The sequence below is a fragment of the Sceloporus occidentalis genome, unplaced genomic scaffold (assembly GCF_023333645.1).
Source record: "Sceloporus occidentalis isolate IW3139 unplaced genomic scaffold, rSceOcc1.0.p SCAF_478, whole genome shotgun sequence".
Lineage (NCBI taxonomy): Eukaryota > Metazoa > Chordata > Lepidosauria > Squamata > Phrynosomatidae > Sceloporus > Sceloporus occidentalis.
In genome coordinates, this window is record NW_028317458.1 from 70,401 (window position 1) to 93,693 (window position 23,293).

The 23,293-nt window shown below is 45.1% G+C and overlaps 1 protein-coding gene across 1 annotated transcript in view; it reads right to left on the reverse strand.

Annotated features, from left to right (window-relative positions):
• The window catches only part of LOC149271645 (FH1/FH2 domain-containing protein 3-like), a gene marked incomplete at its 5' end in the record, with an annotated part of 193,457 nt that overhangs the window by 44,168 nt on the left and 125,996 nt on the right, over positions 1 to 23,293 (reverse strand). Inside the window, 2 exons of the mRNA XM_089507243.1 lie at positions 5,885 to 6,046; positions 19,976 to 20,095. Of these exons, the coding sequence (XP_089363369.1) occupies positions 5,885 to 6,046; positions 19,976 to 20,095 (282 nt within the window). The remainder of the gene's footprint in view (positions 1 to 5,884; positions 6,047 to 19,975; positions 20,096 to 23,293) is intronic.

A 23,293-nucleotide genomic window follows, 5' to 3' on the forward strand; every position in this document is an offset into this window, starting at 1 on the left:
GCATAACATTTTGTTTACATTTTGGCATTAACATTACCCTTTATTGGAATAAAAGGGTTTAGCACAATCCTGAAAAACAGTCCCTGACGATCGCATATAGTGATCTTTGAGTTATGTACAGTTGCTCTGCTATGGAAACCTACACTATATGGACAACAATTTCCAATCAGATCAATTGCCATAGGTGTATAAAAGCACCTACCCATGTAGTCTGCATTTACAAACATTTGTGAAAAAATGGGTTATTCTGAAGAGCTCGGTGAATTCAAGTGTGGTACTGTGATAGAATGCCACCTTTGCAAAAAGTCAGTTCGGGTAATTCCATCCCTGTTAGATATTCCACAATGAACTGTAAATAGTATTATTTAAAAGTGGAAGTGTTCACGAACAGCTGCAACTCAGTCACAAAGCAGAAGACCACGTAAAGTCACAACAAGAGCAGGGGAGTGCTGAGGCATAAAAGTCGCCAACGCTCTGCTTATTCCACAGATGATTAGTTCGAAACTTCCACTAGCATTAATGTGACAGAATGACCTGTCATACAAGGCCCCAAGGTAGTCAGAGATGGCTCCAGCCTGGCTGCCAAACAGGCAGGAACTCCATTGTTTAATTAATCCCATTGCTGACTGGGGATTAAAGGTTGGGTTGAATACATGTATCTGTTAATTTATGTTAATGAAGTTCTGTGGCTATATGAGTCTATGTTTTACTACAATAAACTGTTCATTCCTGCTGTACTCAGTTCAAGGTAGTTGTGTCTACTTATTGGGTACACATAGCAGGGTTCCAAGGTGCGCATGCTGGCTGGTGCTGGAAGTGATTCTGGGGACAACAGGAGGATACTGGGTGATCTCTGGGAGTTACTACAGCTCTCTTGGTGAACCCGTTACATTGGTGGCACCGGGATCTATCTCCAGGAAAGATAATGGAAGTCAGCTACGCAAAGCTGAACCAGAGGAATTGTACCAGCCTGAAGCTCTGGAGGGAGGTTCTCCATCTGGAAATTAAGTTCAAGGGGAAAAGCCTCCCAACCTTTGAGGAAAGGTTTTGGCTCCAGCGGAAGTTGCGGATGCCGTTCTTTGGGAAGCAGCCCAAAGAGGAATGGGTGGCTGGTCCAGACAGAGCTGAGGTTGGAAGATGGATATCGTGCTCTGCGGTGGTACGCAGCACAGCTGTGCCTGGGGCTGGAAGATAAAGGTCTCACAGAGGGCAATGGCTTCGGCGGCCCAGGATTATTATTGGAAATTATAGAAAAAGATCCCGACTTCGGTAGTGCATCGGAGTGTCAGGGGGAAGACGTCCAGGAGCGAAGGGCGGAGGATATCCCATATGTGCCTGAGCTGTGGGCTGACCTGGATTATTTGGTCACACAAGAATGGGAACTGGAACAGGCATATCAAGAGTTGCTCGACCATGTATTTCATGGATTTTACTGAGTGGTCAATTGAGGATGTTGACCCAGGAGGGGTGGATGGGACTGCGGTCTCTGCCCCTGAGTCACAGGATTACTGGACAGCTAACCCAGATCCGATAGCGGAACTATGTGACTGTACACCACAACCAGCCCCAGAGACTGTGGTAGTTGATGGGACTGCGGTCTCCACACCTGGGTCCCCAGAATCTTGGGCAGTTGGCCCAGATCCACACTCCCCAGCAGAAGCGCTAGCAACAGAGCAGAGTGCTGCTCTTTTCTGCCCACCCCTCCCCCTTGTTCCTGAGTCTGACCATGACGCTCCCGCAGTGCCCGCTCAGACCACTGCAGCCGAAATACTGGCAACAGGAGAGAGGCAGGACGGCCCCTCTCTACCAGCACTGGAGGTGCCCGCAAACCCTATAGAAGAGCTTTCTCCTGGTCAGAGTGCAGCTGGCCTCTGCCCTCCCTCATCAGACGTCCCTCCACTAGAGGATGGTACAAAACCAGCACTGGAGGACATGTATCCCATACAGGTGGATGAGACTGTGGTTGCCACCTGTGGTCCCCAGAATTGGTGGGCAGCTGGCTCGGATCCCCAACCCTTGATTGAAGGGGCCCCCGCCACCCTGTCATCTCCCCAGCGGCTGAGAAGACTCCAGAGAGAAGGTGCAATTGTCAATTCTCTCCAGCGGCAGTCATATTTTTCGTGAGAGGCAGAGGGCAGGCGGGTGAGTACTGCTCTTTTGTTACATTGTTTTGGGGAGTACCAATTTGTGGCTGGCAGTGGTGACCTCAGAGTCAAACAGTGTGGGGTCTTATCAGACGTCAGTCTCCCCCAGAAAAAGGAGATATGTGATGGAGTGTGTGACGGAACTGTCCATCACTGGGGCCCCTGGAGAGGACTGAAAGCTAGCCTGCTACCTACAGATTATGGACCCTGTCTCCCTGCCCTGGCGAGTGGGACTGTTGTCCTTGTCTGGGACCCGAACTCCCCAGTCTCTAAGTGCACCCCAGGACTGGTTAGTGGGACAGGTGCCTTTTGCCAGCCCCCTGCATCCACAACTCTAGGAGCGATGGAGCTGTGCTCCCTGACTGAACTTGTTGCAGACCCGGTTGGGGTCTGGCCCCAGTTAAGTCTTCTTTTTAAAAGGGGAGATATGTGACAGAATGACCTGCCATACAAGGCCCCAAGGTAGTTAGAGATGGCTCCAGCCTGGCTGCCAAACAGGCAGGAACTCCATTGTTTAATTAATCCCATCAATAGGATTGCTGACTGGGGACTGGGGAGGTTGGGTTGAATACATGTATCTGTTAATTTATGTTAATGAAGTTCTGTGGCTATATGAGTCTATGTTTTACTACAATAAACTGTTCATTCCTGCTGTACTCAATTCAAGGTAGTTGTGTCTACTTATTGGGTACACATAGCAGGGTTCCAAGGTGCGCATGCTGGCTGGTGCTGGAAGTGATTCCAGGGACAACAGGAGGATACTGGGTGATCTCTGGGAGTTACTACACCTCTCTTGGTGAACCCGTTACAATTAATATCAGCACAAAAACTGTGTGGTGGGAGCTTCATGGAATGAGTTTCCGTGGCAGGAGCTTCATGGAATGAGTTTCCTTGGCCGAGCAGCTGCACACAAGCCTCACATCACCAAGTGCCGCAACGGGTGATGTAAAGCATGCTGTCACTGGACTCTGGAGCAGTGGATAAATCACACATCTCTGTGTCTGATGGGCAAGTCTGGGCAGATGCCAGGAGAAAGTTAGCTGCCTGACTAGATAGTGCCGACTGTAAAGTTTAGTTGAGGAGAATAATGGTATGGGCCTGTTTTTCAGGGGTTGAACTAGACCTCTTACTTCCAGTGAAGGAAAATCGTAATGCTTCAGCATAACAAAACATTTTGGACAATGCTATGCTTCCAACTTTGTGGGAAGGATTTGGGGAAGGTCCTTTTCTATTGCAGCATGACTGTGCCATGGCGCACAAAGCAAGGTCCATAAAGACATGGTTATGCAAGTTTGGTGTTGAAGAACTTAACTGGTCCACACAGAGCCCTAACCTCAACCCCAATGAACACCTTTGAGTAACCTGGAACTGGAACAGAGATTGCAAACCAGGCCTTCTTGTCCAACATGAGTGCCTGACCTCACAAATGCTCTACTGGATGAATAGGCAAAAATTCCCACAGAAACCCAGAAGTTCGGAAGCTATTATAGCTGCAAAGAGGGGACCAACTACATATTATATCAATACTATGTATTTAGAATGTGATGTCATAAAGTCCCCATTGGTGTAATGGTCAGTTGTCCCAATACTTTTGTACATATAGTGTATTTCACAAAGCTCCCGATGCACAGTGCTTTCGTTGCTTCCAGTCTGGAACTCTGTAGTAAGTGATGCTACAGAACACAGATAATTTATACAAGCTGTGCATCTCAGCAGTCTGCAGCCCAGCTCTGTGTTTATTTTAGATGCTGTAAAGTAAGAATGCTTTAAAAAATAGACATGTTAATAGTTTATTTTTATCATTTGACAAAGTGAATGAACAAAATTAAAATCTAAATCATGTCATTTTCCTTCGAACCAGCATCTAATTTTCTAGGTACACTTGCACAAAGTCAGGGAATTTATTTAGGAGTATGAATAAATAATTATACCAAACAGGTGTTAGTGATCATCAGTTTAATATGAAGTGCCCCCAGGATCACTGGGGGCAAGTTAGTTAAGGGCAGGTATGTTAGTCTTGCGCATGAAAAGTGCACTAGGTTCTAGAGTTAATACCTGTAGCAGCTTCAGTTGGTACCTGATTAACACTGTTCAGCCCTATTTAGCCTACTAGTGCTGCTTATAACAGACCAAGAAAGTCTAAATGAAACTGAGCCTGAAGGGTGAGACGTGTGTTTGGCTGTTTATGCAAAGGTGTTTTTTGTGTGACTAGGAACCAGCCTAGCTGGCCAGTACTGTTAGGTAGGAATTAACCCTGTTTAGTTAGTCTCCTATCACAAAATAATTTTTGTTTTGCTTTTGGTTAGGTTTATGTCTTAAGGAGAAAGAGTACCCTGGATGACCTTTTGTAAATAAACATACTAGAAAGCGGTTGAGTGGCTATTCCTGCAGAGACCTTGTCACAGTAAGTTGAAACACAATCATAAACTGAAACAGGAACAGCTGTTTAGAGGAATAAAACTGGGTGAGGAATAGCCAAACTCGCCAACAAAGTGTTTAATGTCAAAAGTCATACATCATGACAAGACTGAGGACCCAGGTGCTTCCAGCTATACTGTCCAAGCTATTTTCAAGAAGCACAAAGAAACGGGCAATGTTGAGGACCGCAGACACATCGGTCGGTCAAGGAAACTTAGTGCAACAGATAAAAGACACATTGTAGTTACTTCCTTTCACAATTGGAAGATGTCCAGCAGTGCCGTCAGCTCAGCACTGGCAGAAAACACTGGTCCGCCCATCTATTGTCCGAAGAAATCTGGTCAGAAGCCATTTCTGTGACATGGTATCAAGGCCAAGCATCTCAAGTATAAATGAAAACACAGAAACTGAGGTGCAGAAAAATGGCAGTCGGTGCTCTGGATCAGTCAAATGAGTCAAAGTTTGAAATATTTGGCTGTAGCAGAAACCTGTTTGTTTGCCAAAGGGAGGAAGGGTGGTATAAGAATGAGTGTTTGTAGGCAACAGTGAACCATGGTGCACGTTTGAGGCTACATTTCTGCAAATAGAGTTGGGGATTTGGTCAGAATGAATTGTCTCCTCAGAGCTGAGAAGTAGAGGCAGATACCATCAGGGAGGCGCGAATGCCGCGAATCTCTGTTTCTAAACAAGATTGTGCCCCAACAGCAGCCAGAAAAGGAAAAACTGCTAAACAAAAGTATATATTTTTTGAAAGTTGACATCCCAAAATATTTTACTAGGAGCATTTTAACACTTTTTATTTAACCATTTTAGCCAGTGTGTCCTAAACATTGCAATAAAAATTTATATTTTACATTTTTAACAAACCCATTCTATCCAAACACAGTATTTCAGTACATTTCTTTCCCTGGGTTTATGAAATTACTGAAACAACTTGTGACTTGCATTCAGAAACACCTCCTGAGTATAGGAATACCCTATATACATGGGTAGGGCATGTTCTAAATTGGAACATGCGCATTACAGTTTTCAAACATGGCATTATGACAGATCAGTTTGGTGGGTCCACATCTCATTTGAGACACAGAACAGGGTCCCATAACCCCCTAAAACTATATATTTCGAAAAGCAAGACAACTCAGGGAATCTAGTTAGGGGCGTATTGGCCTGTCCCATGCAGCTGATTCTGCATCAGCACCTTCCAAAACTTTGGAAGGTGCTGATGCAGAATCAGCTGCATGGGACAGGCCAATACGCCCCTAACTAGATTCCCTGAGTTGTCTTGCTTTTGTAAAAAAAACAAAAAACTTTTCATTATGTACCTTGGCACACCTTGTGATTGCACTGATCTCTGAATAAAGGTCTGTGCTGTCTGGGAATTGTTCCACCACTACAGCACACAAATGATGTAATAATGATTGTTTCTGGACCGTATCCTTCACTTCTGGAACCTTTTCAAGATAACTGAGATCAAAAGCTTTAGCCTGTAATAAGAAGAAAAAAGAAAAATAAGTTAGAAAATGCTGAAAGTAAACCTTTTCAAAGTTAAAATACATTTGAAGGGCTTTGATATAAAAAAGTACATTTCCATTCTGAATTTCACTGACAAGGTTATCCCTTGTGGCAGTATCAGAATTTATGTTCTTTGCATAATCCAAGATCACAAAATGAAAAGACGGTGTTTAGCTTTTTCCGTTTTTCACAATATCATTGTAGTGTTCCAGTATATTGTCCTCCCACAATATGTTCAAGTACCAAGCAAACCTAGAATTTGCATTCACCATCAACCCCTGAACATTGCTGTACCCTAAATGCCATGTTTTGGGATACTATGCGGCAGGAGCGAATCTAAATTAATTGGCTGCACACTGAAGTGGCCGTCTTTAATGTGGGGCAAAAGCCAGCGGCACCCGCGGTAGGCCGGCCAATCCGTGGGCCGGCACACAGAGATGCCATTGTGGCCGTAAGCCACACCCGCCGCTTTAAAATCATTAAGCGGCCTGCATGCCTGCACCATGCCGCTCAGTGCCTCAGTGAGGCTCTTTGTCCTGCCCCTTTGAAGACGCGATGTGCAGCTCAAGGGGGTGGGGTCACACGGAACAGTTCCTCGTGACAGGGAGAACACCACGTCGGAGGAGAGCGGTCTGCAGGGAAGGCAGCAAAAAAGTATTAAAAAAATAAAAAATAATAGTTGGGGTGATAGGTGTAAGGGGACCCATATTCAAAGGAGGGGGCTGCCTTGGGACAACAATTAAATACCAAAAGGGGGTGGCTGGGGGTATAAGTACACAACACTGTGATTGGCACACTACATAAATCAATACACAAAGGGGACTGGGGGCACAAATGCACACAGGCAATACACAAGGGTACCAAAGGGGGACCTGACTGGGGAATCAATATACAAAGGGGAAACACACAAAAAATAAACCAGTGCTTTGTGTAGATTAACCCGTACTGATGCAGGTGTCGGTGTGGCAGAGCCTGTCCTGGTGTGTGTGTTTGGGTGTCGGAATTGCCACGCCTGTCCTGATGTCTGTGTTTGGGTGTCAGAAGGGCAGAGCCTGTCCTGGTGCATGTGTTTGGTGTGTCGGTGTGGCAGAGCCTGTCTTGGTGTGTGTGTTTCGGTGTTGGTCTGGCAGAGCCTGTCCTGGTGTGTGTGTTTCGGTGTCGGTGTGGCAGAGCCTGTACTGGTGTGGGTTTGGTATGTCGGTGTGGCAGAGCCTGTCCTGGTGCATGTGTTTGGGTGTCGGTGTGGCAGAGCCTGTACTGGTGTGTGTGTTTGGTGTTGCAGAGCCTGTCCTGGTGTGTGTGTTTGGGTGTCGGTGTGGCAGAGCCTGTCCTGGTGTGTGTGTTTGGTGTTGCAGAGCCTGTCCTGGCATGTGTGTTTGGGTGTCGGTGCAGCAGAGCCTGCCCTGGTGTGTGTTTGAGTGTCGGTGTGACAGAGCCTGTCCTGGTGTGTATTTGGCCATCTGTTTCCTGGCACTTTAATTTCTGTAGGAATAAATTGAACACATGTAATTTTTAGTTATCCGGAGAGGAAAAGTAAAGGCTGCCAGCCCTCCCCTGCTATGTGGTCACAATTGGAACATAGACCTTTCAGTTTTTAAGCTTATGATTTGCACAGATCCCTTTGTTGGGCCCATGTTCCATTTAGTGATCCCATATTTTAATATAGCCCTATAAGTATATATTTCGAAAACTAGAAAAGTCCAGGTATTTATATAGGGCACAATGGCATGTTTCATGCTACTGCTTCCACACCAAAATCTTCCAAAGTGTAAGGACTTACCTGCCTCTCCGGTCCCGCGCCGTGGTCGGTCCCGCGACGCTTCCTCCTCGGCCGGCTTCCCGGGCAGCGAGTACCACCGCTACCCGGTCGGCGTCTTCATCACGTGGCAGACCACGCGGCAAACAGGTAGCATCTGTAACGTGTTCTTATAACCTTGGGTGACCTCCTTAATGCAGGACACACCTCCACCTGTCCCTATTTAAACCTGGACTTCCTCTTCTGGGTCACCCTTGGTTGGTGTGTTCTGTGGTTTTCCTGTGCGACTTGCTGTGACTATTTCTTCGTTTGACCCGGCTTGCTGACTTTGCTCCTGTTTTCTGATTTGGCTCCTGTTGATATTGACTGATTGTTGGTATTGACTCGGCTTGTTTGACTACTCTTCTGGATTTGATTTGGCTTCCTGCTTTACCGGTTACCAGACCTGATTCTCGGTTCCAGCTCTCCTGGCTACTCCTGATTCCTGTTTGCCTGGCTCACTCCGCCATGCGGGGTCCTCCTCATCCAATCGTTACACAAAGCTGGTGATTTTCTTTAACATACACTTAATACACTCTAAATTTACAACTGCTTTTCTTTGGCTGGATATGATCATGAGCATGTGAAACTTGCAACATCCCTGAGCACAGGAGTGCCCTACATGCGTAGGCAAGTCACTTGGTTGACACACTTTTGGGGCAATACATGCACATATTGCATCGTTTCATGCTTTTTTTCATGATTTTGATGGCTATATATATTTTTAAACTAAACAACCCAGGGTATCCAGCAAGGAGCATATTGGCATAAATCAAGCAGTGTTCACACCAACATCAAGACAAATCTTTGTATTTTATTAAATACAAAAGATGAATATTATGAATAAACTTTCTTTACTGTATCCACAAGCAGTAACAAACCGTACATAAACAATTAAACAAAATACTCAAAACTAACAATGCACCAATCAAGAAACCATAGTCAGGTAATAAATGAGGTGTATTTGCTTCACACTTTCTCTCTCTAGCTACACCAAAATCAGATATACATTCTTATACCTAACCATATTACAGATATTTTATGTCTTCTCGCAGATAGTCCACTTAGTTTTGCTTAAAGTGTTCCTACCTGAACTTTCTACTCTTCTACATTGGTACCACTCCGTCATTCTTTTTCACCAATTTTTGCAGTAAGCCTCTCCCTCACTGTTGTGTTGTTTTCTGACACAATTTTGTTCCTTCCCTTTCCTCGCTATCTGCATATATGCCTGCATACACATTACATTACGACCCTGATTACAAGACGACCACCCAAAATTTAAACGGAAAAGCCAGAATATAAGACTACCCTAAAGGAAAAAAGTTTTACTAGTAGTAGTACAACAATTTTCATTAATTTTATCGATTAGTTGTTTCAGCCTTAGAATGGGGATTTAAGTAACTCTGAACATGGCAGGGTTGTTGGTGCCAGACAGGCTGGTCTGAGTGTTTCAGAAACCGTTACTGGGATTTTCATGCACAACCATCTCTAGGGTTTACAGAGAATGGTACGAAAAAGAGAAAATGTCCAGTGAGCAGCAGTTGTGTGAATGACAATGCCTTGCTGATGTCAGAGGTCAGAGTAGAATGGGCAGACTGGTTTGAGAGGACAGAAAGGAAACAGTAACTCAAATAACCAGAATACCATCTCTGAACAACATGTCGAACCTTGAAGCAGATGGGCTACATCAGAAGATCACACTGGGTGCCACTCCTGTCAGCTAAGAACAGAAAACTATTTGCACAAGCCATAATTGGACAACGGAAGTCTTGAAGAACGTTGCCTTTTCTGATGAGTATTAATTCCATGTGGCAGGATCAGACTTTGGCATAAACAACATGAAAGCATGCATCCATCCTGCCTTGTATCAAAGGTTTAGGCTGGTGGTGGTGGTGTAATGGTGTGGGGGACATTTTCTTGGCACACTTTGGGCTCCTTAGTACCAATTGACCATGGACTCTTTATGACCACAGTGTACCCATCTTCTGATTGCTACTTCCAGCAAGATAATGCACCATCTCAAACTGGTTTCTTGAACATGACAATGAGTCCACTGTACTCCTATGGCCTGCACAGTCACCAGATCTCAATCCAATAGTGCACCTTTGGGATGTGGTGGAACTGGGGATTTGCATCATGGATGTGCAGCCTACAAATCTGCAGCAACTATGTGATGCCATCATGTCCATATTGACGAGAATCTCTGAGGAATGTTTCCAGCAGTATGCCACGAAGAATGAAGGCAGTTCTGAAGGCAAAAGGGGGTTTATCCTGGTACTAGCACACAATTATTCACACCTTGACATAGGGTGTTCATCTCCTTAGGCCACACCCTCCCTCATTACACAAATATACATCACCTGATATGCTTAAATCCAATAAACATTCAAGTTTATATAGCTTGGAGTTGGACAATATGCATAAAATTATTATATGGTCAAAACACGCACTAATAATTGTGCACACAGTGTATTATAGAATATTTTTAAAAAAGGATTCCCCCCCAGACTAAGGATGGTCAAAAAGGTGCAGTAGCAGCAGCAGTAGTAGTAGAGCACCGGGCCTGAGCAGGCAGACACTGGCAGATGATAGGCACATGTATCCTTCTGGAGCAGCACTGAATTTCCCCAATATTATCTATTATAATGTCTGGTTTTGTCACCAATATTTACTTATCAATTAAGAATAATATAAAATATGATAAAATATATTAATAATAAAGCATAAATGGTCAACTGTCATGATTAATTAAACTCCACTAAGGAACACTCCACTACAGTAGTCACTACAGCTTTTTTATATCAATTTACCCCACAACAGTATATTTTCTGCGCTTAAATAAACTATTTGTTAACTTGCAGCCACCCCATCTCCCCAGTGGCAGCAATAGCACTATGAAGGGGATGCAAGAAGGGAGGAAAAAATTTAACGGAAGCCATCGTGCCCTGGACTCCTGGAGGGGCCTGAGGGTCAGCCTCATCCATACAGACTATGGGCCCTAAAAGGGGTTCTATTGTTGGAGAGGTGAGCACAGGGATCTATTGGGACTTCTTCTTCCCCCTGGTACAGAGTGTCATGTTTCCTCAATGACCAGAGACTCACAAAACTGTGGAATTCGGGCACAGATTTGGGATACCTCCCTTTTGGGAGGGGGTTTTATGTGTGGTGTAAACATTGATGTTCCTTCTTTGCAGGAGAATTTAGATAGTTGAGAACTGGCCAGGCAATACAGACAAATATAAAGTATGCATTACGGGAAAAAATTAACAACAATTAACAACTTTAAATAGTATCTCCCTGGGAAGAACTACTATTGAAAAGGATGGCAGAATTAGCAAAAGTGTGTAATGCCAGTCAGCAGCTGCAAAGTAGCTGCAAAATAGGATTTTGGCATGTATAAAATGGGTTATTGATTCACTGGAGGAGGATATCATTTTGCCTTTATATAAGTCAATGGTAAGACCTCACCTTGAATATGCAGTGCAATTCTGGGCACCGGTCCTTAAAAAGGGCATTAAGGAACTAGAAAGGGTGCAATGGAGGGCCACAAAATTAATAAGGGTAACGGAAGATCTTAGTTATGACGAGAGACTAAAAAGTTGCAAGCTAAAAAAGAATATATATATATATTGTAGGGAACAGCTCACACATAGGGCGGCAATGACAGTATTCACACAGGTTTCAAACGTAAAGCGTGTTTATTTAGATGCTGTAGGCACAGAGCACCTTTTAAACAAAACAAACTCTAAGCCTGTCCGGCTCTAACTAAACATCCGGATACCTCTCTACAAGCCTAAGGTCTGGCACAAAGCAAAGTAAGAGGTTTTCCATAGATAAAGCTTCATACCTGGTGGACTGCAGCGCTGGCTGTAGCTGCTCCTTCACTCAGTTTCTCCTCTCCCCTTCAAACCTAACAGCCCTCTCTTTTAAGGCTTCCTCCCCAGTAATGAGCTTAGGAAGCCTCACCTGAGGGCTCCTGGGTTTGCTATCGTGCCTGGCTGAGGAAACCAGGTGAGATATATATCCCATCAACCACTCTCCCATACACTTTACCACAATATATATATTTATATATATACACACACACACATACATACACTCACTGGCCACTTTATTAGGTACACCTTGCTAGTATCCAGTTGGACCTTTTGCCGCAGAACGGCCTTCATTCTTTGTGGCATACGTTCTACAAGGTGCTGGAAACATTCCTCCGAGATTTTGGTCCATATGGACATGATGGCATCACGCAGTTGCTGCAGATTTGTCGGCTGCACATCCATGATGCAAATCTCCTGTTCCACCACATCCCAAAGATGCTCTATTGGATTGAGATCTAGTGGCTGTGGAGGCCATTGGAGCACAGTGAACCCATTATCATGTTCAAAAAAACAGTTTCAGATGATGTGAGCTTTGTGACATGATGCATTATCCTGCTGGAAGTAGACAGGTACACTGTGGTCATAAAGGGATGAACATGGTCAGCAAAAAACTCAGGTAGGCTGTCGTGTTTAAACAATGCTCAATTGGTACTAAGAGGCCCAATGTCCCCCACACCATTACACCACCACCAGCCTGAACCGTTGATACAATGCAGGATGGATCCATGCTTTCACGTTGTTTACGCCAAAGTCTGACCCTGCCATCTGAATGACGTAGCTGAAATTAAGACTCAGACCAGGCAACGTTCTTCCAGTCTTCCATTGTTTAATTTTGATGAGCCTGTGCGAATTGTAGCCTCAGTTTGACAGGAGTGGCACCCCGTGTGGTCCTCTGCTGCTTTAGCCCATCTGCTTCAAGGTTCAATGTGTTGTGCCTTCAGAGATGGTATTCTGCATACCTTGGTTGTAATGAGTTATTTGAGTTACTGTAATCTTGAACCAGTCTGCCCATTCTCCTTTAACATGAACAAGGCATTTACACAAATGCCGCTTACTGGATATTTTCTCTTTTTCTCTGTAAACCCTAGAGATGGTTGTGTGTGAAAATCGTAGTAGATCAGCAGTTTTTCAGACCAGCCCCTCTGGTACCAAGAACCATGCCACGTTCAAAGTCACGTAAATCCCCTTTCTTCACCATTCTGATGCTCAGATATTCTTAATCATGTCTACATGCCTAAATGCATTGAGTTGCTGCCGTGTGATTGGCTGATTAGCTATTTGTGTTAAAAAGCAATTGAACGGGGGTGTGGCCGGCCGCTCTGGAAGATGGCAGCTTGAAGTGAGAGCTCTGTCTCCCTCCCGCTATATTTGGCGCTTTCAGAAACCCTAATCCATCATGGGCAAGAACAAACGCGGTGAACGCGACCCCAAGACCCCGACTACCTCTGGGAAACGGGTTTCCTCATCGCTGAAGGAACACTCTTAGCACTCTGCTTACGGAGCTGAAGCAGACCGTGCGCGATGAGATTGCTACACTGCGCTCCGACCTGTCGGGCCTAGAGCAACATGTCTCAGTGCAGGAGCGTAACTTCACTCAGCAGGCCCAGACGCTTTCGCACGTGTCTTCACTTACCGATCAACACACGAGATATCTGGCGGAGCTCCATCGTCGTTTGGAGGATGTTGATAACCATGGACGGAGGCATACTGTGAGAGTTCGAGGAGTTCCGGAGTCCACCTCTGCTGACTCGGAAGACGCCTTTGCTATACTCACCCGCATCTTTAACTCGCTGCTCGGCCGACCAGAGAACGCTCTTGTCGAGATGGATCGCGCTCACAGGGCCCTGCGGCCTAGACGTCCTGCTCCTGCGCCCCCGAGGGATCTCCTGTGCCCCCGAGGGATCTCCTGTGCCGTGTGGTGAACTTTCGGCTCAAGGAGGATATTATGCGGAAGGCCAGGGAAGCTGGCTCCTGGTCCTTTGAAGGTCAGGAGGTATCCTTTTACCAAGACCTATCGGATATCACCCTGCACACTCGTAGATGTCTGCGCCCTCTCACAGCCGAACTGCAACGCCGTGGTTTGCGCTATAGCTGGGGGTTCCCCTTTTGTCTCCGGGTACAAGTTGGTGGTTCCCTCGAGATCTTGCGGTTCTACCATGAGTTGCTGGCCTTCCTGGAGGTGCTGAATCTCCCCGCGATTGCTGTCACTGATTGGAGCCTGACGGATCCTTACCTCGAGCACGTTGCCGCGGCTGGGCCCTTGCGTCGAGGGAGCCGGGGTCGGGTCCCTTCGGGGCGCCCCCACGCTGTTCGAGACGTCCCTGGACGGATGCGGCCTGGTGGCAGGGGGAATCCTGGCGGGGTTCATGCAAGTGAGGAATAGTTCCTGCGCCTATGACTCCTTTTTCCTGCAGCGGCTACCTCATGCTCAGATACCTGCGGGCCTTTTTTTTTTGTTTTGTGTTCCTGTGCCTTGTTGCCTAAGCCGGTTGCTGTGCTTCAGGGGACAGTTCTCACACCACAAAACTGTAGGTCTTGTGACACGACATATCACTTGTACTTCCGTACTAGTTCACAGTTCTAAACTTAGGCACACTTCTTTTTAGATTTTACAGTCTTCAAAATAGAACCATTCTTGCTCCTTTCAGGGGCTCTCCAGCCAGCATCTGGGTTAATACATGCGATAGTGGAGTGCCACATTTGAATACTTTTTTGCCATTGCACATACCTGTTGTGGTGACTCTGCATTTGTTAGCAAGGCCCCCCCCCCTTTTTTTTTTTTTTTCTTTTTTCCTTTCTTTCATGACAGTTCTGACACCACACGACTGTGGGTCTTGGGACATGACATAACACTATAACACTTGTACTTAAATACTAGTTCAAAGTTCTAAACGATACTACGATAGCGGTGTGTCTCATTTGAATACTTTTTTGCCATTACCTATATGTGTTCTGGTGATCATACATTTGTTTTTGGTTTTTTTTAATTGTGATTATTATTATTATTATTATTGGACGTGTGCTATGTACATTTATGGTTGCATTATGCATAACGATATGTTCGTAATGTGCTGGGATGCAGGCCTCTCCTTTGTCCGCTCTGAGTGCCGCAGCGGGTTTCGGGGTCTGATGTTCTTCTAGGTTCTTGGTTTCCTATTCTCTAACGCCCGTTATTGCCACTTGTGTTTCGTGGTTTCATGGGTTTCTGTTTCTATTTTCCTGTTTTTCATGCTTGGGGGGGAGCGGTCTCTGACGTTTTTTCCCTTTTTTTTTTCTTCTACATATCATCTCTTCTCTTGCTTCCGCTATCTCCTACCTGGTTGTCTTCTCTCTTGGCGGCTACTACTTACCCCCTGCCGTGGACGTTTTTGGTTATTGGCGGCCTTTCGGGTACCTCTTTTGTTGAGGTTCTTGGTCTCCCGCCTAATACTCGTCCTAAAGGCGGTGGTGCCACTTGTTTTTCTGTGTTATTTGTGTGGTGTGTGTTTTTTTTTCTCTCCCTCCTTCTTCGTACTATGTTGTCCCCTGTCATTCCTCATTCCCTTTCTCCTAAACACCTCATTGTTTTGTCCTATAATGTGAGAGGGCTGAATGTCCCTGAAGCGGTCATGTCTCATACGTGATTTAAAGTTTCATAAGGCCTCTGTGGCCTTTCTGCAGGAAACTCACTTTCTTGCTGCTGCACACCCTAACTTACTCAATGCTGCTTACCCTCGCGGCTACTTTAGTAACAACCCTGCCGGGAAGTCCAAGGGTACCGCTATCCTATTTGATAAGCATACTCCGTTCGAGGAGGCGGCGCACTTGTCTGACCCAGAAGGTAGATACATTTTTGTTAAGGGCACTATAGCAGGTGCTCTTTACACGTTTGCCAATGTTTACTTACCCAACCGACAACAGCATAGGGCCCTTTGGAGAATGTTACGTTTGTTGCGCCCTTTCCAGGAGGGTACCTTAATCCTTGGGGGCGATTTTAATGTGGCGCTTGATCCCAGATTGGACACGTCGGTGGGCCGTTCCAGCACCTCCTCGCATGTTCTTCACAAGATCAAATTGCTTCTCCGGGACTTTGAGTTGGTCGATTGTTGGAGGGCGTTACACCCATGTGACAAGGACTTTAGCTTTTACTCCTCGCCTACGGGAGTATATACTCGCATAGACTATTTGTTCATACCTCACTATCACCTCACCCGCCTGGTTGCTGCCAGCTATGGCTCACTCACGTGGTCGGATCACGCTCCTCTCGTCCTATCCCTCTCGTCGAATTTGACCCGACCGTCCATTGCTTCATGGCGTCTCAACGAATCTCTGCTAGCAGATGCTTCTGTGGTGTCTGATTTTCAATCTGAACTCGCTAACTATTTCGATGACAATTTGTCCCCGGACATTTCGCCCTTGACGGTGTGGGAAGCCCACAAATGCGTGATCCGTGGCCGTTTTATGGCTCTCGGAACTCGGCGGAAAAAGGCCAACTCAGCGAAGATTAGCGCGCTGTACACCAAGATCGCGGAGCTGGAACGCCGTCACAAAGACCTTGCTTCTGCTGCGGATCTTCAGCAATTGCTCGAGTATAGAAGGGAGTTGTCATCTATCCTCGTTTCTCAGGCTCGTCAGTCCTTTCTCAAGTTGAAGGCGTTATATTACGAACACGGGGACAAACCTGGAAAATATCTGGCTAGGGCTCTCCGCCAGCGGCGTAAGGTGTGTTACATCCCTCACGTTCGATCTCCGACGGGCGTCCTCCATCGACTGCCTCACACTATGATGAATGCATTTGTTACGTATTACTCTCAGCTGTATAATCTCTCTTCGGAGGATAGCCGTGGTCCCCAATCCCAGAGGTTGGAGCGGATCTCGGAGTATCTTGCTCAGCACTTGTCCAGGAAACTTACTCCTCAAGTTGCGGAAAGTTTGGAGGCCCCTATCTCTCTACTCGAGCTAGAAATGGCGCTCAAGTCGTCTAAAGCTGGCAGGTGTCCCGGTCCTGATGGCTTTCCATTACTCTATTATAAGAAATTCTTCGGCATCCTTGGCCCCCATCTGGTGTCCTCGTTAAATGCCTTGGTTGATCGTCACGATTTTCCTGCTGACTCTTTGATGGCCACCATTTCCCTGATTCCCAAAGAAGGGAAGGATCCGGAGCTGTGCAGCAGTTACCGGCCGATCTCCTTGCTTAATACGGACCTCAAACTGTTCTCCAAAATTTTGGCTACCAGACTGAAAACCCTTGTCCCCCAACTGGTTCACCCGGACCAGACCGGTTTTGTGATGGGGAGGGAGTCCAGGGACAGCACATTCCGCGCTCTCAATATCATTCACGCTACGTCTACTATGGGGAAGAAGGCTATCGTCTTGTCAACCGACGCTGAAAAGGCGTTTGACAGATTGGACTGGAACTTCCTGTTTGCAGTTCTAGATCACCTGAACTTCGGCCCTAATATGCGTCGCTGGGTGCGGTCCCTATACACTCGTCCTTCTGCCCGGCTTAGGATCAATGGTGTCCTGACAGAGTCCTTCCCCATCTCTAACGGCACCAGGCAGGGTTGTCCGCTCTCTCCCCTGCTTTTCATACTAGCGCTTGAACCATTCTTGGAGGCTATCCGACATCACACGGATATTATGGGTTTGGAAATTGGCAACACTCATCATAAAGTGCTTGGCTACGCCGATGACCTTTTGTTTATTATTTCTAACCCGACTGTGTCTCTCCCGAATATCCTCCGAGAATTTAATCTTTATGCCGAGCTTTCGAATTTTAAAATCAACGCCTCCAAATCGGAGATTCTGAACTTGACTTTACCACGGTCGCAGGCCTTACAGCTGGAATCCAGTTTTCCTTTCAAGTGGTGTGTCGATAGACTCCAGTATCTGGGAATTTGGCTCACCAGGGATCTGTCCCTCCTGTACTCCAACTTTCTCCCCCTCCTGTCCACGTTACGGGCGGATCTCCGTCGCTGGTCGCCGCAATACCTCTCTTGGTTTGGTAGAATCAATGCATTGAAGATGAATGTGCTGCCTAGGATACTTTACCTCTTTCAGACCATTCCGATTCGGCTCCCACTGGCCTTCTTCGCCTCACTGAAATCCATGTTTTTACAGTTTGTCTGGTCCAACAGGCGTCCTAGGACGAAGTTCTCGACTTTGATTCTCCCCAAGTCGGCTGGAGGTGCTGGTCTGCATTGTCCACGCACGTACTACCATGCCTGTCATTTGCTGCGAGTCCTCGAGTGGTCACACCGACCCCCGCATAAATTATGGGTGGACATTGAGACTGGTTTAGTGGGCCAACAGGTGTGCCGCCTTCCCTGGCTGCCACTACAATATGCCAGAACGGTTGCTCGGGCTCACCCTCTGATTGCTGCTATGCTTTGGACTATCCATTCCCTTCACCGGTCCCAGGATCTTACCACCTATCCGTCTCCCAAGACACCCATTCGACGCAACCCGGATTTCCCTCCTGGACGGGGGGGGGGGGGCTCCTTCCTGGGGTCTTTCTCTGCTGACTCTACTCCTCTCTCTCTCACTTTTTATCTGGAACCCAACTCCGGTCTCTGGAATACATTCTCGGGGAGCGCACCCCGTCGGCTGTGGATTGCTTCCACTACTTGCAGCTTTCCAGTTTTTGGCGGAGCATTCGTCGGAAACATGCTCTCACGAGAGATCTTACTGACTTTGAGCACCTGTGCAGCGGCGCTGCCCTCCCTGCCCACGGCATCTCCATCTTATACCTGTTGCTGCTCCGGAAACAAGGGACTGCACCTTTGCGATTCCAGGGGTTCTGGGAGTTGAACACCTCTTTGACTCCGGCGGAGTGGGACAAAATTTTTGTTCTCACGCACAAAAGCTTGCGTGCTACCAAGGCTCAAGAAACCTCATATAAATTGCTAACTCAATGGTATATGACTCCAGTTCTCCTTCATAGGGCCTTTCCGGATGTGTCGGATGTGTGCTGGAGGTGCAGGACGGCCCCTGGTACGCTGCTTCATCTCTGGTGGGATTGTCCCCTTATCGTCCCGTTTTGGTCGCAGTTGCACAGGATCATCACGCGCCTTACAGATAACCCACCCCCATTCTTACCTGGTCCATATGTGCTCCACCATACTACTCAACCTATCTCTAGCTATAAAAAATCTCTGGTTCGCCATTTACTTACGGCGGCAAAGTCGCTTGTCCCTCTCCATTGGAAATCTGTCACGCCACCCTCTGTTGGTGAATGGATTGCTCAGGTTGAGAAAATCCGCTCGCTCGAGGAATTGGCGGCGCATTCGGAAGATCGCTCCGTCAGTTATTCCCAGACTTGGTTTCATTGGCTGTCATTTTTGGAGGAGACTTCCACGAGTTCCTTGCTCCATGTGTGAGGCTCTCTTTCGTGTCTACCCTTTTGTGGGAGGCCCTTTTCCGTGTCTGTCCCTTTCTTCCCCGCCCCCTTTTTTTTGTTTTTTGTCTCTTGTCGCTTTTGCTTGTCCTGTTCTTGTTTGTTGCCTTTGGTTCCTCTCCCACTCCCCGTCTTGTCGGACCTTTCCCTCTTTTCTTCTGTTGTTCTTTTTTCTGGTCTTCTGTCTTCCTCTTCTTTCTCTTCTTTTCTTCTTGTCTTTTTCCTTCTTGGGATGTCCTGTTTTGGGTACTGTTGACTCTCCTTGGGGGGAGTTTACCTCGTGCTTCTGTACTTTGTACTTTTGACGGTTCGTGACCCGCTGCGCCGGGTACCTTTTTTGGTATTTGTACCTTCTTGTTCTACTACTGGACTCCCTTATATTTCTGTTCCCCTTTTTGAAAACTTAATAAAAAACATATTTACGAAAAAAAAAAAAAAAGCAATTGAACAGATGTACCTAATAAACGGGTGAATGAGTGTGTGTATATAATTTATTTATTTTACTGTACAGGGTAATTCACTATGAAAACAATACTGGAGAGCCAAAGTTCTTGTGCACATACATACTTATGTTAATGATTCTGTAAATGATGTCTTGTTACATAATGTTACTGCGATGGGAAAATGGTTACAGTCACCTTTCACCTACTGGGTCAAGTGAATATTAAAAAAATTTTTTTTTGACTAAAACGTGTTCTTCATATTCATAAGTCAAAATGTGCATTCAAACTTAAGCTACAAGAAATACATTTTATCTGAATAAATAAAATAATTTTCATGAATTCACAAACTTACATTAAAAAAATGCGTCGGCATGGTTGCAGCAGTGTTAAATGCAAGAAAAACAACTTACGTTTGTACCGTTCAGGTAATTTCCAATGGCAAGCAAAGTAGATAAAATGTATCCCAATGTCTTGTTGTTCTCCAGCTGTTCCATTCCCTCTTTTAGATCAAACAATGACAAAGCTATTTCCTACAATTACAAAGCATGAGATCAATGAGATTATATTTCAAAATATATTTTTCTCATGTGAATTTATAGGGGTGCCAATAATTGTGCCACACATATATTTAACACTTTTTGTTTTATAAACCTGTGTTGTGAGAGTATCTTTGTGTATTTTCTGACGAAAAGATCATGAGGTTTAACAGTAAAGACATTTTCACAGCCCTCTTTGCTCATATTTACCAAAGGTACCAATATTAGTGGAGGGCTCTAATATATAATTCTATTATATATATATATACACAAACACACACATTTATTTAGTAATTGCATTTAGGCAATTGTATTTATGCCCTGCTGTTATATATATATATATATACACACACACACAAAGTATCTCACAAAAGTGAGTACACCCCTCACATTTTTGTAAATATTTTATTATATCTTTTCATGTGACAACACTGAAGAAATGACACTCTGCTACAATGTAAAGTAGTGAGTGTACAGCCTGTATACCAGTGTTGTCAAATGAAAAGATATAATAAAAGTTTTAAAAAAATGTAAGGGGTATATATACAGTATTTACTTGATTATAAGACAACCCCCCAAAATTTGAATATTAATTTAGAAAAAAAGAGAAAAAATTATTAGTAAATATCAATTCACATGTAATTTTTTTTTTTATATTTAATATAAACTATCCTTGTGAAAAATGCATTTTTTGTTTTTATTTGCCAGCCTGCCCCCCAGTTTTGCACATCTGCCCCATGGCTTGCCACTCTGCCCCCCTGATATGCCTTACACCCTCACTAATTAGGGTGACAACATGTCCCAGGTTGCTCGGGCAGCCTCAATCCGGGACAATGCATGGTTTCTGAATGAGAATGACGGAGGTCTTGACCAATCAGGAGAGAGTTCTCAAAGCTCCTGATTGGCTGAGAGTTCAGAAGCCTCTCCTGATAGGCCAGATCCCTCCTTTGATAGATAGATAGATAGATAGATAGATAGATAGATAGATAGATAGATCGATAGATAGAAGATAGATATACACACTCACTGGCCACTTTATTAGGTACACCAGTTCAAATGCTTGTTAACACAAATAGTAAATTAGCCAATCACATGGCAGCAACTCAATGCATTTAGGCATGTAGACGTGATCAAGAGAACTTACTGTTCCAACCAAGCATCAGAATGAGGAAGAAAGGGGATTTAAGTAACTTTGAACGTGGCATGGTTTTTGGTGCCAGACGGGCTGGTCTGAGTATTTTAGAAACTGCTGATGTACTGGAATTTTCAAGCACAACCATCTCTAGGGTTTACAGAGAAGGGTGCGAAAAAAGAGAAAATACAGTGAAGGAAAAAATTATTTGATCCCCTGCTGATTTTGTAGGTTTGCCCACTGACAGTGACATGATCAGTCTATAATTTTAAAGGTAGTGAGAGACAGAATAACAACAACAAAAAATCCAGAATAATGCATTTCAAATAAGTTATGAATCGATTATGAATTGATTTGCATTTTACTCAGTGAAATAAGTATTTGACTTTGCAAACCATAATTTAGTACTTGGTGGCAAAACCCTTGTTGGCAATCACAGAGGTCAGATGTTTCTTGTAGTTGGCCACCAGGTTTGCATACATCTCAGGAGGGATTTTGTCCTACTCTTCTTTAAGTCATTAAGGTTTCGAGGCTGACGTTTGGCAACTCGAACCTTCAGCTCCCCCTCCACAGATTTTCTATGGGATTAAGGTCTGGAGACTGGCTAGGCCACTCCAGGACCCCAAAAGCATAATGATTCCACCTCCATGTTTGATGGGTGGGATGGTGTTCTTGGGGTCATAGGCAGCATTCCTCCTCATCCTCAAAACATGACGAGTTGAGTTGATGCCAAATAGCTTGATTTTGGTCTCATCTGACCACAGCACTTTCACCCAGTTCTCCTCTGAATCATTCAGATGTTAATTGGCAAACTTCAGACGGGCCTGTACATGTGCTTTCGTGAGCAGGGGGACCTTGCGGGTGCTGCAGGATTTCAGTCCTTCACAGCGTAGTGTGTTATCAATTGTTTTCTCGGTGACTATGGTCCCAGCTTTGATATAATTTACAAGATCCTCCCATGTATTCCTGGGCTGATTCCTCACCTTTGTCATGAGCATTGAAATTCCACAAGGAGAGATCTTACCTGGAGCTCCAGACTGAGGGAGATTGACAGTTATTTTGTGTTTCTTCCATTTGCGAATAATCGCACAAACTGTTGTCACCTTCTCACCAAGCTGCTTGGCGAAGGTCTACAATCTTGTCCCTGACATCCTTGGATAGCTCTTTGGTTTTGGCCATGGTGAAGAGTTTGGAATCTGATTGATTAATTCCCTTTAACCCCTTGATGATAATTGCCGGTCCGGGCACGTCACGGACAGCAACGCCATTATCGGCACAAAGGGGCCATCTCTGGCCCCTCCCCGGGGCGTCAACATCCGCCATACTTTGTATGGCGGAGGACGCCCGTTTTAAAAGCGTTTAGGAGGCGATCAACGATCGCCTCCTAAACTTAAATGGTCAGGAGGCATCCAGCGACACCAAACACTTACCTGGGGATGGACTGGGTGATCTTCGCCATCAGCAAGATGGCGGCGGCCCGGGAAAAAAAACCAATAAAGTCTAAAAAGTTCGCTAGACGGTCTCCAGACCCTCTAGAGAACTCTGGCTCCACTTGCAGGTTGAATATAGGTACTGCATTCAACCATGCAAGTCAATGGAGCTCAGCTTTCTAATCACAGTGTGATTAGAAAAAATAAATTAAAAATAAAATAAAATTAATAATAATTAGAAAAAAAATAGTAAAAAACCAGTAAAATGTAAAAATAATTTCCCACTGATGTCACTATCAGGGGAACCTTCAAGTTGAAAAAAAATGTTAAAATTTTTTTCAAAATAGGCAAAAAAAAAAAAATATATATATAAAAAATATATTTTTGTGAGCAAGTCCTAAAATTAGCATATTAGTTTAAAACAATTCTCGCATGGAAAGAGTTAAAATACTGGCATATTAAATGCCCATGGGGTCTCTACTTTTAAAAAATGTATGATTTGATGGGGTAAATTGAATTGGCCAGGTTCAACAAGGTCCCAATTAACACGGGGGGAAGGATGGCCACACATTTAATTTCCAATTAGAAAAATGCACACGTACCAAATGTGGCCTTTTAGTTCCCCCCAAA